Genomic DNA, 14,162 nt, shown 5'->3' with positions numbered 1-14,162 from the left:
AATAAATAACCGCAGCAATTAGTCCTCATGTGTCTGAGATGAGGGCTGAGGGCTACAAGGCAGACTTCGTCTCCGGCATCTCTCTTCATAGGAAATTAATGAGTATATTCCTAGAATGCTGACTCAGGTGATTATTCCACTAGCACACTTCGATTAGCTGGGGAAGAAAAGCAATGCAAATTATGAACAGTCCCCTCCCCTGTGGCTGCATGTAGCCACTCAAAGTCTGCTTGCCGCCAAGCACTTGTATTTATTTAGTACATTTTTATCCTGCCTTTGTTCCAATGAATTCAGGGCAACTTACGTGCCCCCCCCCCGCTGCATTTTATCCTTATGACAAAGGTCGGTTAAGCTGAGAGAGAGAGAGAGAGAGAGAGAGAGAGAGAGCACGGGAACTGGGTTCAATTGCAGAGGAGCTGACTTGAAATCTGTTTGTTTTGGAAGAGCTTGAGAAATCCACCATCATTGAGAATGGGGAAATCCGCATCAACGGGAAAGGGAAGAAGATCCGGAAGCCGCGCACCATCTACTCCAGCCTCCAGCTACAGGCGCTCAACCAGCGCTTCCAGCAAACCCAGTACCTGGCGCTACCTGAGCGGGCAGAGCTGGCGGCACAGTTGGGCTTGACTCAAACACAGGTGAGACGGAGCGAAATAGTCACAGGCCTGCATTTCTGTGTATTTCTTAGCTATCTGTGTAGCCCATCCCCCTTTTTTGTTGTTGCCTACTCTTGCTCTAGAGCAGGTCTGCTCGATTTAGCCCCCCCCCAACTGTTTTTGTACTACAGCTCCCATAATTCCCAGCCATAGTGGCCAATAGCCAGGGATGATGGGAGTTGTAGGTCAACATCTGCAGGAGGACCCAAGCTGAGTTGCCCTGCTCTAGAGCAGGGATTCTCAACGTTGGGTCCCCAGATGTTATTGGACTTCAACTCCCATAATCCCTAGACCCAGTGACTTTTGGTTGGGAATTATGGGAGTTGAAGTCCAATAACATCTGAGGACCCAATGTTGAGAATCCCTGCTCTAGAGGGAGCTCATGGAGGGTAGCAATCATGGAGTTATCCCATTTATCCTCACAACAACCCTGTGAGGTAGGTTGGGTTGCATGATGACGACTGGCCTTAGGTAACCCAGCATGCTTCGTAGCTAAGACTCAAATTATCCATGGCATTAATCTTTAGAACAACTGTGTAAGGCAGGTTAGGCTGAGAGAGAGTGACAACATTAATCCTCTCCATCTGTTCTTTCTTTCTTTCACCTAAAGCTTTCTTGGCCACACTATACAATGGGGGGGTCACTGGCTGACCTGATGAGAAAAATCACTCCAAGTAATCATGCTTGCATGCAGAAGGTTCCAAGTCCCCTCCCTGGCATCTCCAGGATAGGGCCGCCTGTAACTTTGGAGAAGCCACTGCCAGTCCATATAGACAATACTGAGCTAGATGGACCAAGGGTCTGGCTCAGTAGCAAGCAGCTTCCTAGGTTCCTAGTCCTGTTGAAGTTCAAAGGACAAGTTAGGCATTGCCATGCCCATGAGGAAGAGGGACCCACCTCCTGGGAAGCAGCTGACTCGTATTTTTCGCCTCCCCGCTTGCTTGGCAAGCATCTGGCTCCTCATCAGAGTGTGGGGAGTGTGTGATATTATTTGCATAGGAGCGAGCGGAAGGGCAGGCCGAGGATGTTTAGTTTTTCACCATGTCCCTATAGTTCTTAAGAATACAAATACGACAAATATTTATATCCCGCTTTTCAACAAAAGTTCCCAAAGTGGTTTACTTACACACACACACACACACACACACACACACACACACACACACACCCAAAGGGCTCACAATCTAAAAAGGAAACATAAGACACCTGCAACAGCCACTGAAGGGATGCTGTGCTGGGGATGGATAGGGCCAGTTGCTCTCCCCCTGCTCACTAAAAAGAACCACCACTTGGGGAAAGTGCCTCTTTGCTCCATTAGCAGTTGAGATGGTAGCAAAGACATGGGGCGGAGGAGGAGGAGGAGGAGGAGGCTGGGGGCCCAGAGGCCCATCTTCTCTTCTTGTCCCAGGACCCACTTCGGCCTTGCTACACCCATGGCCCGTAACCCAATGGTGGAGCATCTGTTCTGCCTGTAGCAGGCCGCAGGCATCTGGGAATGGTTCCTGGCTGAAACCCTGGGAAAACTGCTGCCAGCCAGTGAGCTTGACTCTGGTATAGGCAGGGGCGTAGCAAGGTTGGAGGGGGCCCAGAGACAAGATTTTAAAATGGGCCCCTCGCTGATATACACACACAAACATACTTCACAATATGTAGTGCACTCACACTCACATCCCCATTATGAATACGGTGAATACTTAGTTCACATTGAATTGAGTTTCTTTTACTCTCTGCTCCTACCGATCTCCAAGAGACGCAACATAAGTCATAGGGGGTGCAACATGGGCAGGTGGGGAGTCATGTGATGTGCCTCGGGGGGGGGCCCTCGAGGCAGTGGGGCCCCAAGACGACTGCCTCCCCTTGCCTAATGGTAGTTACGCCCTTGGGTATAGGGCAGCTTTGCATGTTCAAGAGATAATGATGTAAGTTTCAAGGTGGTGCAACCATTGAGACTCTATATCGAGTCCGTGCATGGAACAGGGGAATGGCAGGAGGGCTGTTCACATGTTACACTGTATGTGCATACAGGGGCCTGTACGAGAGCACATGCCTTTATGTGAGTGAATGCACACTCGTTTGCATTCGTTTGAAAAGTGAACCTAGGGACTGGAGCCTGCAGAGATATCGATTGTGCATTCTGTTGTGCTTGCCTAATGTATGAATAATTGTATGTGAAGTCAGATCACCCATCAGTGTACACTGTATGCAGGGCCTAATTATGGGATAGGGCCACAGCTCGGTGGTAGAGCATCTTTGCATGCAGGAGGTTCCAGGCTCGATCCCTGGCAGCATCTCCAGGTGGGGCCGGGAAAGGCTCCTGCTTCAAACCTTGGATTGATGCTGCCGGTCAATGCTGTCAATACTGAGCATGACAGACCAATGATCTGACTTAGTATAAAGCAGCTTTAGTATAAAGCACTTAAGTAACCTTAAGTAGCGCAGCAGGGAAATGCTTGACTAACAAGCAGAAGGTTGCCGGTTCAAATCCCCGCTGTGTCGGGCAGCAGCGATATAGGAAGATGCTGGAAGGCATCATCTCATACTGCGTGGGAGGAGGCAATGGCAAACCCCTCCTGTATCCTATCAAAGATAACCACAGGGCTCTGTGGGCGCCAGGAGTTGAAATCGACTCGCCAACACACTTTACCTTGACCTTTAGCTTCCTATGCTCCTATATGCTTTATGTGACCTGTAGCTAGAGCCTAAAAGACACTGAGGGCTGAGAGAGATTATGATTTTTCCAGAAAGTTGGTTCAAAAGAGGACCTGTTGCTCTTCCGTTCCACTTCCCCCTCCGCCCCCCCCCCGGCCTGGTAAACAGGTTTTGCAGGTTTGCGTATCCTTTTTAAAACCTGCCCAACCTGTTCAACCAGAAACAAGGTTGGCACAAAAGAAATGTGTGTCTCTGCTGTCAGAAGCAAAGCATCTTTGCAAACCACTTGCAGCTCTCTTAAAAATGTTGGTCTCCAGCCTTATTTTTCCTTGACTCCTCACTGATTAGAGACTTCTCAAGAGCAAGTGCAATGAGGAAACAAGAAACAGGTTTTAAAAAGCAGCAGACTCTGTGTTTAAAAAAAAAAAGGGGGGGGGAGCATGTATGTGTGCCAAGCACTCAAAGGGCATTCGGATTGAATAAATAAATCGAATAAATAAATTCTCTTGCCTAGGCACACAGTCTTAGAAAATGGGGCCTAAATTGCTCCAATAAAGAGAACAGCAGCCAAAGGCCATGCTCATATTGATGCAGCTGGGAACAGGACAGGCCTGTCAATGGCTACTAGACTGGTGTCTCTGGGCCACTTCCAGCCTCAGAGTCCCTCGCCTCACTTCTTGCCTGTGGGCTTCTCAGAGGCACCTGGTGGGCCACTGTGTGAGACAGGATGCTAGACTAGGTAGGCCTGGGGCCCAATCCAGCAGGGCTCTTCTTATGTTGACGAACTCATGCCTTGCATACATGTTCATCAGAGCACATGGCAAGCTACAGATGTGCTCCTCAAGTTGAACACAGGAAGCTGCCTTGTACTGAAGTCAGACCATTCATCCACCTAGTCCAGTTCTGTCTACACTGACTGGCAGCAGTGACTTTCCGGGGTTTCAGACAGGGGCCTTCCTCAGCCCTACTTGGATGCTGGGAATTGAACCTGGGACCTTCTACATGCAAGCAAGTGCTCTTCCACGGAGCTACATCCCCAAGGGTGCCTGGTGGCGGTGGGTGGGGGGAGAAGTATGCCAAAGCCGGGGGGGGTAGTGTTCGGTGCCTCTCCTCAGGCACTCAAAGATCTTGAGCCACCCCCCACCCCCGGATTACACATTGCGTTAAGCATGGAATTGCCTTTTGAGTATTTGGTTTTTGTTTCCTAAACAGCAGCCCCTGGGCAGGGTGGGAGGGGGTTGGGTGGATCGGGGGGGGGAGGGTGATCTGGAGTGGTACTCCAGAGTGGTACTCCATGGCATGAGCCCTTTAGATCTGTACATGGATGTATACATGGTATACAGATTGTACATGTACTGGACATAACGTCTGAATAGGGCTATGATTATAACATGTGGTCCAGGTCTAAGCCTTATTTTTGTTGTGCTGCCCAGGGGAAGAACCCCATTCTCTACCAGCCTTTTCTACCTCAGTGCCTCTCCCTCACACCCCCAACATATGGATTTGGCAGGTTTCTACTTGACTTTTTCTCGCTCAAAACCCAAATCTTTTTAATGCCTCTGGCTGTGGACTCACCCCCTGACATCTGTCTGTCTCTAGCGATCTCTTTCAGCTGCTCAGCCACCTGTGACAGCGGCTGCTGAGTGGAGACGCACTCTCGACGCTGCAGATTCCCCCCCAAAATTCCCACCGTTTTGCAAACGATGGGCATCATTCGGTGGGGAATTGTTGAAATGCTTTTGAGTGTGCCCACACCAAGCTGAACCACCACCACTATGGAGGGAATAGGGTTGCCCCCTGCTTTTTTCCTGGCTGGACTCCTGTGTCTCTAAGAACCACGCAGTAGGCCGAAATTCAGCCGGTGACGTATTTTCTTTACACGGGGAAACATCGTACCTTACCTCACCTTGCCTGCACCTTTGTTGCCATGTTACCCATCCCCAAACTCACCCGCCAACTTCTGATCTTCCTGACTGATAGACTGTAAGTCCTTGGGAGTAGAGGGCTACTCACACGCTATGTTATGTGTTTGATATAACATGTGCTGTGTTTGGGTTTTTGTAGTTAGATAACAAGCCCTGATGAGAGATCAGAATGGTGAGTGGGGAGAGGGGCATTTAACTCTCTCCTGCCACACTGCAGTCCCAAGGAAAATTGCTCCCACAGTTACGATCAGCTCTACGAGGGAAGCACTAATATGATCTGGGGGAATAATTTTCCTTGGGACCGTGGCACAAGGGGAGAGGCTTAAATACCCCCTCCCCGTGTGCTGTGGGCTCCGTTTTAATCCCCATTCCCTGTCTGCAGCTGCTATGTAACTTAAAAAACTAAAACTAAAACCAAGCATTCAAGACTAAACTGCAAGGTTATTGTAATGTGTAATTTGGCCCCTAGAAAACATTGCTTCGCCTACTCTTGAGTCTGCAAAGGAACTGATAGGGCAAATGGAGAGACTGTCTGAAGATAATTTCAATCAGGGTTTTAGCCCAGGAACCTTTCCTGAATGTTCACCACTTGAAATAGTAAATTAATAATGAAGGAGAGTACCTCTGCACAGAAGCAGAGTATGTTTGCCTCCTCTATAGCCCTACTCTTGAGTCTGCAAAGGAACTGATAGGGCAAATGGAGAGACTGTCTGAAGATAATTCTGCACAGAAGCAGAGTATGTTTGCCTCCTCTATAGCCCTGGTTTCTTTCCCTAGATGGGTTTGGCTTAGGGGACCGTAATTTCGGACACATTTGAGCTCTGGTGCTTCCTGTTTTCTAAGTTAAACAGGATTACGGAAAGCCCAGTTTGTATTACATATCATGTAGTGGTCTGAGTGCGAGTCATGCATGCTCTGACCAGTGACCACCTTCTTGCTGAAGCTAAGTCGGTCTGGATCTGGTCAGTGCTGGCTGCCTGGGAACCCCATATACATTGCCTTGGGTTTCGTGATGAAAGAAAGGGGGGATCCAGGGTGACTTAGTGTATGGGATAGCAGGGAAGCAGGATCATAGCAGCAGCTCTTCCCGCCCTCATTTTTTTGCATATTCAGGATACAGTAAACATTTGGATTGCTGTCACACACTCTACCTAGGCTTGCCTTTGAAAACGATTCGGAAGCTTCAACTAGTCCAGAATGCAGTGGCCCGCCTCCTTATGGAAGGCTGTAGATTTGATAGTGTCACACCTCTTTTATGGTTGCTGCACTAGTTGCCTATTCACTTCCAGGTCCAATTCAAAGTGCTGGTTCTCACCTACAAATCCCTTATGGGATTAGCACCTGTATATCTTCAGGACCGCCTCTCTCGGCCGGTTGTATCCCATCCTGTGAGGTCTTCTCAGCTGGCCCTCTTTAGTGTCCCGGGCCATGGTGTAGTGTGTGGTGCCTGGGCCCGTAGGAAGGCCTTTTCTGTAGCCTCCCCTCTTCTTTGGAAAAACGCCCGCCCCCCCATTGTTCAGCCTTCTGCTTAGTTGCTTTTAAGGCCCTTCTTAAGACTTATCTGTTTTGGCAGGCTTCTGCTCTTTAATTTTTTTTTTTTGTAAATTACAAAGGGACATAGGAACCTGCCATATACTATGGTTCCATCTAGCTCAGTATTGTCTTCACAGACCGGCGGCAGCTTCTCCAAGGTTGCAGGCAGGAATCTCTCTCAGCCCTACCTTGGAGATGCCAGGGAGGGAACTTGGAACCTAGATGCTCTTCCCAGAGCGGCTCCATCCCCTAAGGAGAATATCTTACAGTGCTGACACATCAATCTCCCATTCATATGCAACCAGGGTGGACCCTGCTTAGCTAAGGGGACAAGTCATGCTTGCTAGCACAAGACCGGCTCACTGCCTAGAGTCTTTGGAGGAGGTGGTATACAAGAAATAACGAATAATAAATATTCAGTTGGACTTGCATGGTGTGTGTGTGTGTGTGTGTGTGTGTGTGTATACACACAAGTATGGGCAAAAGGCTGTCCACAGAATCTTGGACCCTAGAAAAGAAAGTTTCTAATAATAGAGATTAGCTCTATGATTATATATGTATGTGTGCACTCTTAAGAGTGTTAGACATGGAGCGGGGATACTTGTGTTCAGATCCTCACCTGGCTGGTTCTCTAATAATAAACAACTCAGTGAGTGACCTTCCTCCAGTCACTCTCTTCCTAACCTACCTCACAGGGTTGTCGCGAGAAGAAAGTGTGGCGGGTGGGGATCTCATGTACACTGATCTAAGCTCTTTGCAGAAAGGGTGAGATAGAAATATAAATAATACTTATTTGACTGAATGCACGTAGGTTGATGTGTCCTCTTAACCTTATTATCAAGACTATTTATATGCCACATTTCAGTGACCACAATAAAAGTTTTCCAAGTGGTTTGCACTGCGAAAGGATTGAGAAAGTGATTCCCTATGCCAAAGGGGTGTGTGCAGCCCACCCACCCCCCAGAGAGCATGAGGGGGATGAACATCCCCAGGTCACCATGGCCCCAAACACTTCTGGGGGCCTCCAGAGGCTCGCCCCCACTTCCCTCCACACCTTTGAGGGTCTGCTCCAGTCACTCGTCTGCCCCCGTTCTCCCCGTGCCAGTGGCTGTTGCACTGGCTGCTTCATTCATGCACCACTGGCGTTCAGTTGAGCAATGACTCCAATGGCGTGCAAACCAAGTGCCGAGTGCAGCAGGCAGATGGGCAAGTCGCCTGTATTGCAACTGGTGACCACGCCTCTTGCATATGACATCCTATGCCGGGGGTGTGCCTGCTAGCCCAAGGGGATGCCGGGTGAGCTTGTCCCACGTTGCCCCCTACGCCCCAGGTCCGTGTGTCTCAATTTTAAAAGGAGCCCTGGCAACAGCCCCTGGGAGGGACACTGTAATATGCTTGGAAAGAGACAGTTGCTCTCCTCTGATTAATATGAGAGCCACCACTTTGAAAGCTGCCTCCTTGCTTAGCTGGCAGGGGCTGTTTTTAATTGATTGATTGATTGATTGATTTAAAATATTTCTATGCTGCCCAAAGCTTGCGTCTCTGGGCGGTTTACAAGACCAAGATTTAAAACAGAGCAAGATCTGTTTTAAGACGAGAGCAAGATGTGTCAAGGGATATCAGGAGAAAGGTGTAAGAAACAAAGGGAGGAATACAAGGCAAACAAGAAGGAAGAAGAGGGAAGATGAAAAGGCAGAACAAGGAACTGGGAGGGGGCATTAATGATATTAAGATCCCCATCCTAAAAATGTTTCACTGGCTCACAAGGAAACTTTTACTAGCACAATTAGTTTCCAGTCTTGGAAATATATAAATATATATCGGGAAGCTGCCATTACTGAGTCAGACCATTGGTCCATCTAGCTCAGTATTGTCTTTACAGACTGGCAGCGGCTTCTTCAAGATTGCAGGCAGGAGTCTCTCTCAGCCCTATCTTGGAGAAGCCAGGGAGGGAACTTGGGACCTACAATAGGTGCTCTTCCCAGAGTGGCCACATCTGATCTTCCAGTGCTCATACATGTCTCCCATTCAAATGCAAACAGGCCAGACCCTGCTTAGCAAAAAGGACAATTCATGCTTGCTAACCACAAGACCAGTTCTCAAAAGCTACAAACTTATCCTCTTGAGACTAAACTTTTCATTGTTTGCTGCTCTCCTGCATATCAAACTAATAGCCAATGGAGGAGGAAAGTGATTTTTTCTGCCCCTTGCCTCAATTTTGCCACATGATCAGATGGAGATGATATACCTTGTAAATGCATTATCTGGACTGCAGGGATTAGTCGCAGCTTTGTCGCCTGCTTTCCCCTCCTGTAGTTTTCCATCTATTGAAATGCCCTGAAGACACTTTGCCCTCTCTGATCTTTCCACAAATGCCATTGTGCAATTGGCTTTAGAAAAAAAGAGACCTTGAAGAAGGGTCAGGCAGCAATAGAGGACATTCAAAAGGCAAGTGAGGGCAGGTTCTTGACAAAGTTTGCCAAAACCATGGTCCATCTGTATCAAGTGTATTGTAACCCTTATCTACCCTTGCAAAAGCTCTGGGAGATGGGCCACTTTTATTTCAATTTTACAGAGGAGGGAATTAAGGCCGAAGGAGGAGAACAGAATCATAGCATTAGAATGTATTGCAAGGCCAAACCAACTATGTTCAATAAGACAGGACAGTCCAGACATTGGTCATCATGGATTGATTGATTGATTGATTGATTGATGCTGGTGAAGACATTTGCAGCTTCAGTGTCTGTGCCACACAATACAAGAAGGATTCAAGCTGCAGATGTTTCTAGGACATCTGCCTCGGGGAACAGGCTGCTTCACTGGTGCCTCCCAAATTTCTGCTGCCCCCAGTGACCTTGTCTGTTCCTTTTGACTTTGGGTTGGCCCTGGATCATGGGTTTTTTTTTTGTGTTTTTTTAAATGCATACCACAAGAAGTGGGCTGATACCTTGCAGAAAGGTGTTTACAGTAGTTCCAGATGACTCAAGCAAATGAGCCAAGCCACAAATCAGAGCAGATGTTGAAGGTGGTAACTCTGCAGTGATTAACCCATCTGATCTGGAGGGAAATTCATTCCTCAGTTCAAACATGACCACCTTGGCATAAACAAAACCCATGCACTGAAACCAAGGATGTTTTGTGCCAGGATCAGCCCCAGATTTCAGGAAGCGTTTGGCAAATTGCCTTCCATTGACAACTTCCTACTTGAGAAGAACTCCTGAGACAGTCATTTGACAACCACTCACAAAGGGTGTGAGCATAGAGATAGTGAGGGGTCAGTAGTTGGCCCTTCTGAGCATTTAGGAACCTAGGAAGCTGCCTTATACAGAGTCAGGCATTGGTTCATCTAGTTCAGTATTGTCTACACAGACTGGCAGCAGCTTCTCCAAGGTTGCAGGCAGGAGTCTGTCTCAGCCCTTTCTTGGAGATGCCAGGGAGGGAACCTGAAACCTTCTACATGCAAGCTTGCAGGTGCTCTTCCCAGAGTAGCCCCATCCCCTAAGGGGAATATCTTACAGTGCTCACATGTAGTCTCCCCTTCAAATGCAAACCAGGCTGGACCCTGCTTAGCAAAGGGCATGCTCACTGCCACAAGACCAGCTCTCCCACTGATGCCAGTCCCCGATGCCAACCCTGCTGAGTGTGACATGGTACTGAAAGGGTGTCCTGCAATAGCTGACCACTTCCTTAACACAGGCTGGAATTGAAAATAATGTTCCACACATTCAGAATTTTTCTGGCACTGCCCCTGTGTCTTCACAGCTGTGGATCAGGTAGAAATTTGACTGATGAAGTCTTTCTGACAGTGCTCCTGTGCCTTTCAGAAATTCTACAGATGAAGTATTCCTATCACTGCACCTCCTTGTCAGATAAACTTGACCTGTTTCATGTCTGTCTGCCATCAAACTGGTGAACCGAGGAAAAAATGGAATGGAGGAGGGGCGAAAATGCAAAACCTGTGAACAAAAAAACCCAAAGTAAATGATGGATAAATAACCAGCTCTCAACACATGTGAAAATAATAAAAAACATCATGGCATAATACCAGGTAGAATTACAAAATACAATGAAAAGAATGAGAAACCAGTATATACAGGTGTCCAAACAGAGTCCGAGATTTTTCCCCTCCATCAAGCTGGTGAAGGCACAGAATCTTTGTTAGAACACCTGTGACAGCTCTTAACCATACTAACACAACTTGATCCTAATTTTTGACTTTTTAGAGTATTTTCAAACAGTTTTGCTTTTGAATGTCAACACTGAGTGTGTCTGAAAATCTTCAAGCAATTAAGGGCCGGTGTCCACTTATAAATTCAATACTCTTAAAATGTAGAACCCTTAAATCCAGAAGTATCTATACTGGCAATGTTGAAAAAAATGCATTTGTAGTATATAAATTTTTGGAAGCCAATTCATATTAAAAGAATTGGCTTGATATCCACCCCACCCCACTCCAAAATTTGCTCTAGCCATGTGCACTCTCTGCTTCCTCTTCCTCCTTGCTTTTTAATTAAGGATTTTATCACCGACACCCAAGGATCTAATCTTCTTGTATGACAATAGTGATTTCAATACGTGATAAGTCTCTTCCTCTCTCATCACAGGTCAAGATCTGGTTCCAAAATAAGCGTTCCAAATTCAAAAAAATTATGAAGCAGGGCTCCGGCATCCAAGAAGACCATCTCCACAGCTCCTCATCTTTGTCCCCCTGTTCCCCTAACATCCCCCCACTCTGGGACATCCCCATGGCATGCAAAGGAACCCCCCTGCCCCCCAACAGCTACATCAACAGCTTCGGACCTTGGTACCACCAGCCACAACACCAAGACAACATGGGGAGGCCTCCGGTGATGTGATGCAGACGGCACTTGGGACATCCATCCATCTAGTGTGTGCCATTTTCCAAAGCTCACCACCAAGGTCTTTGGAGCAGGGAAATGCTCATGGAGGAGATGGCTTCTTGGAAGGAATCTCCAGCCCTTCTCTTGAGATGAGAAGCTGCCTGGCAGGAGAGGACTGCAGATGCACCAGTGGACATCTATGTAGGCCATGGACTGAATTTAACAACTATGACAGAATGTGTGAAGTGGAGACAGGAAAGAAACCTCCCAATAAAACTTAACCAGAAGTCTTGGCCCCATTTCAAGCAGTGGTGCTCTCTCATGGATTTGCAAGAGCTGTGTTAGCATAGAAACATAGGAAGCTGCCATATACTGAGTCAGACCATAGGTCCATCTAGCTCAGTGTTGTCTACTCAGACTGGTAGCGGCTTCTCCAAGGTTGCAGGCAGGAGTCTCTCTCTCAGCCCTATCTGGAGATGCCAGGGAGGGAACTTGGGACCTAGATGCTCTTCCCAGAGCAGCCCCATCCCTTAAGGGGAAGATCTTACAGTGCTCACACATCAAGTTTCCCATTCATATGCAACCAGGGTGGACCCTGCTTAGCTAGGGGGACAAGTGGCTGGTCTTGTGGTTGCAAGCATGACAAGACTTAGCATTTTGCGCTTAAGATAGTCTCATGAATGACATGGCCCTGTTTTGGTTCTAGTGATGTGAGTAGGGTTAGAGTAAGTTGCCACCTCTCTCGTTTTTTCTCCAGGCAAGGAACCTGTCTTGAACAGTGCGATGGCAGACAAGTGGTGCTTTCCCTGACATGGAGGTGCAGGGATGGAAAGGCTTCGTCTGTTGAATTTCTGACTGTTAAGTGATTGCTAAAGGCACAGGAGCTTTGCCAAGAAAAAAAAGTCAGCAGCTCTCCTTAGTGTAGCATGCTAATGAGCTGCACTGGGCTATTTTTCAGACAGGTATTAGAAAAAGGAATGCAGAACCGGATAGAAAAATAAGAGAAAGCCTACACATTGGCACAACTTAATGATTTTGGAAGCAGAATACCGGTTAACTGGGAGATAGCAAAATCATCTCACTGGATTAAAACTGGCGAGAACTTTACCCATCCAAATGGGTTCAGTATAGTCCCACCTCCTTCCTCCAAAAGAAATAGGTGGTGGATGTAGGTCCCCCATTTCCATACAGGTCCCCAACTTGCTCCTGCAGAAAAATACTTCTATATATTCAAACACTTTCTACAAAGCCAAATTTGCCTCAAGGTTTGTCTGTGTTACTCAAATATATTTTTAAAAATTGTGTTTAAACCAGGATTGTTTACACTTAATGAAAAGTTTGTGGAATGTAATCCCTTTGATCTCTCCCCCTCCCTCTCCCCAAAAAGATGATTTGTGTTTGTTTCAGTCACTACATAAAGTCTCCCCCCACCAAAAATAAATAAATAACTTGAGACTATTTAACTAAACCAACTAACTAATTTAACTTTACTTTCCCCCACACTTTGCCAAGCATAATGACAAAAATTTTATTTATTGAAATAAAACTTTTGGTATACGGTATTGTTTTCTCTTTATAAAAAGAATGTAAAACTATAAATGTTTTTTTTTTAACAAATCTTGTTAAGTCTTTTTCTTTGTTTTTCTTGTAAAGTATGAATTTGGAAGGACAATTTCATGGAAACTAAACCCACAAATGGAAACAGAGTTTCGGATGCACAACAGCACAGAGCAGGGTTCCCAAGACTGGGTGCCCAGATATGGTTGGACTACAACTCCGATCATTCCCAGCCACAATGGCCTTCAGCTATTTTATTGGGACCAACTAAAACATCATAAAGCTGTTAGCCGCCAACATACTGCGAATGGTCCAACTGCCTTTTAACGGAACGTGTGCACATTGTGCAAAAGCACTCTTGTGCAAGATCCAGTAATTGTGAAAATGCAGTTGTGCAATGGACAGCCAATAGAAATAATGGCCATCCATCATGCAACTGCCTCTGCACAACTATTGCATGAGTGCTCTTGTGTAACTGCACTAAGGCAGGGGGACATTGAGCTGTATGCCAGCCAATAATGTATTTGGAGGTCCCTTGCAATGAGTTCTTTGGAAGCAAAACAAAATGGAGCAGGGGAAGATAGGAGGGAAATTTGAGCTTCATGGAAAATCCCTTATTCTGAAGTTTGTAAAATCAGGGCTGCTCAACTTTGGCCCTCCTGCAGATGTTGGCCTACCACTCCCATAATCCCTGGCTATTGGCCACTGTGGCTGGGGATTCTGGGAGTTGTAGTCCAAAAACAGCTGGCGGGGGGGGGCTAAGTTGAGCAGGCCTAGACTCTTGTTACATGATTGTAACAGTTTGTAATAGTCTTAAAACAGAGTGCAAATGATTTTATGCAGCCTTAGTTAGATTAGCCTTTTTCTAGATGTGAGATAGCAGGTTGCTGGGCCAAAAGAAACAAAAATGGCAGTTTCCTTTAAAACATAGAGCCCTTTCTCACGATTGGTGAGAAAGGGCTACAGGGTGAGTGGGGAGGAAACCCTGAAATGCTTACCAC

General features: G+C 46.9%; 1 protein-coding gene across 2 annotated transcripts in view; it reads left to right on the top strand.

Annotated features, from left to right (window-relative positions):
• Positions 1-13,215, top strand: part of DLX4 (distal-less homeobox 4) — an 88,128-nt gene extending 74,913 nt beyond the window's left edge. Inside the window, exons 3-4 of one of the 2 annotated variants that reach the window (XM_053259000.1) lie at positions 445-638; positions 11,368-13,215. In XM_053259000.1, the coding sequence (XP_053114975.1) occupies positions 445-638; positions 11,368-11,619 (446 nt within the window). In that variant the 3' untranslated portion in view covers positions 11,620-13,215. Of the gene's footprint in view, positions 1-444; positions 639-11,367 lie in introns of those variants that run through there. The other variant, XR_008309424.1, reaches the window with a different exon arrangement.
• The last annotated feature ends 947 nt before the right edge of the window (positions 13,216-14,162 follow it).

This window comes from Hemicordylus capensis, chromosome 6, assembly GCF_027244095.1.
Source record: "Hemicordylus capensis ecotype Gifberg chromosome 6, rHemCap1.1.pri, whole genome shotgun sequence".
Classification (NCBI taxonomy): Eukaryota; Metazoa; Chordata; class Lepidosauria; order Squamata; family Cordylidae; genus Hemicordylus; species Hemicordylus capensis.
The sequence above is the reverse complement of the archived record's forward strand: the minus strand, read 5'-3'. Positions and strand labels throughout refer to the sequence as shown.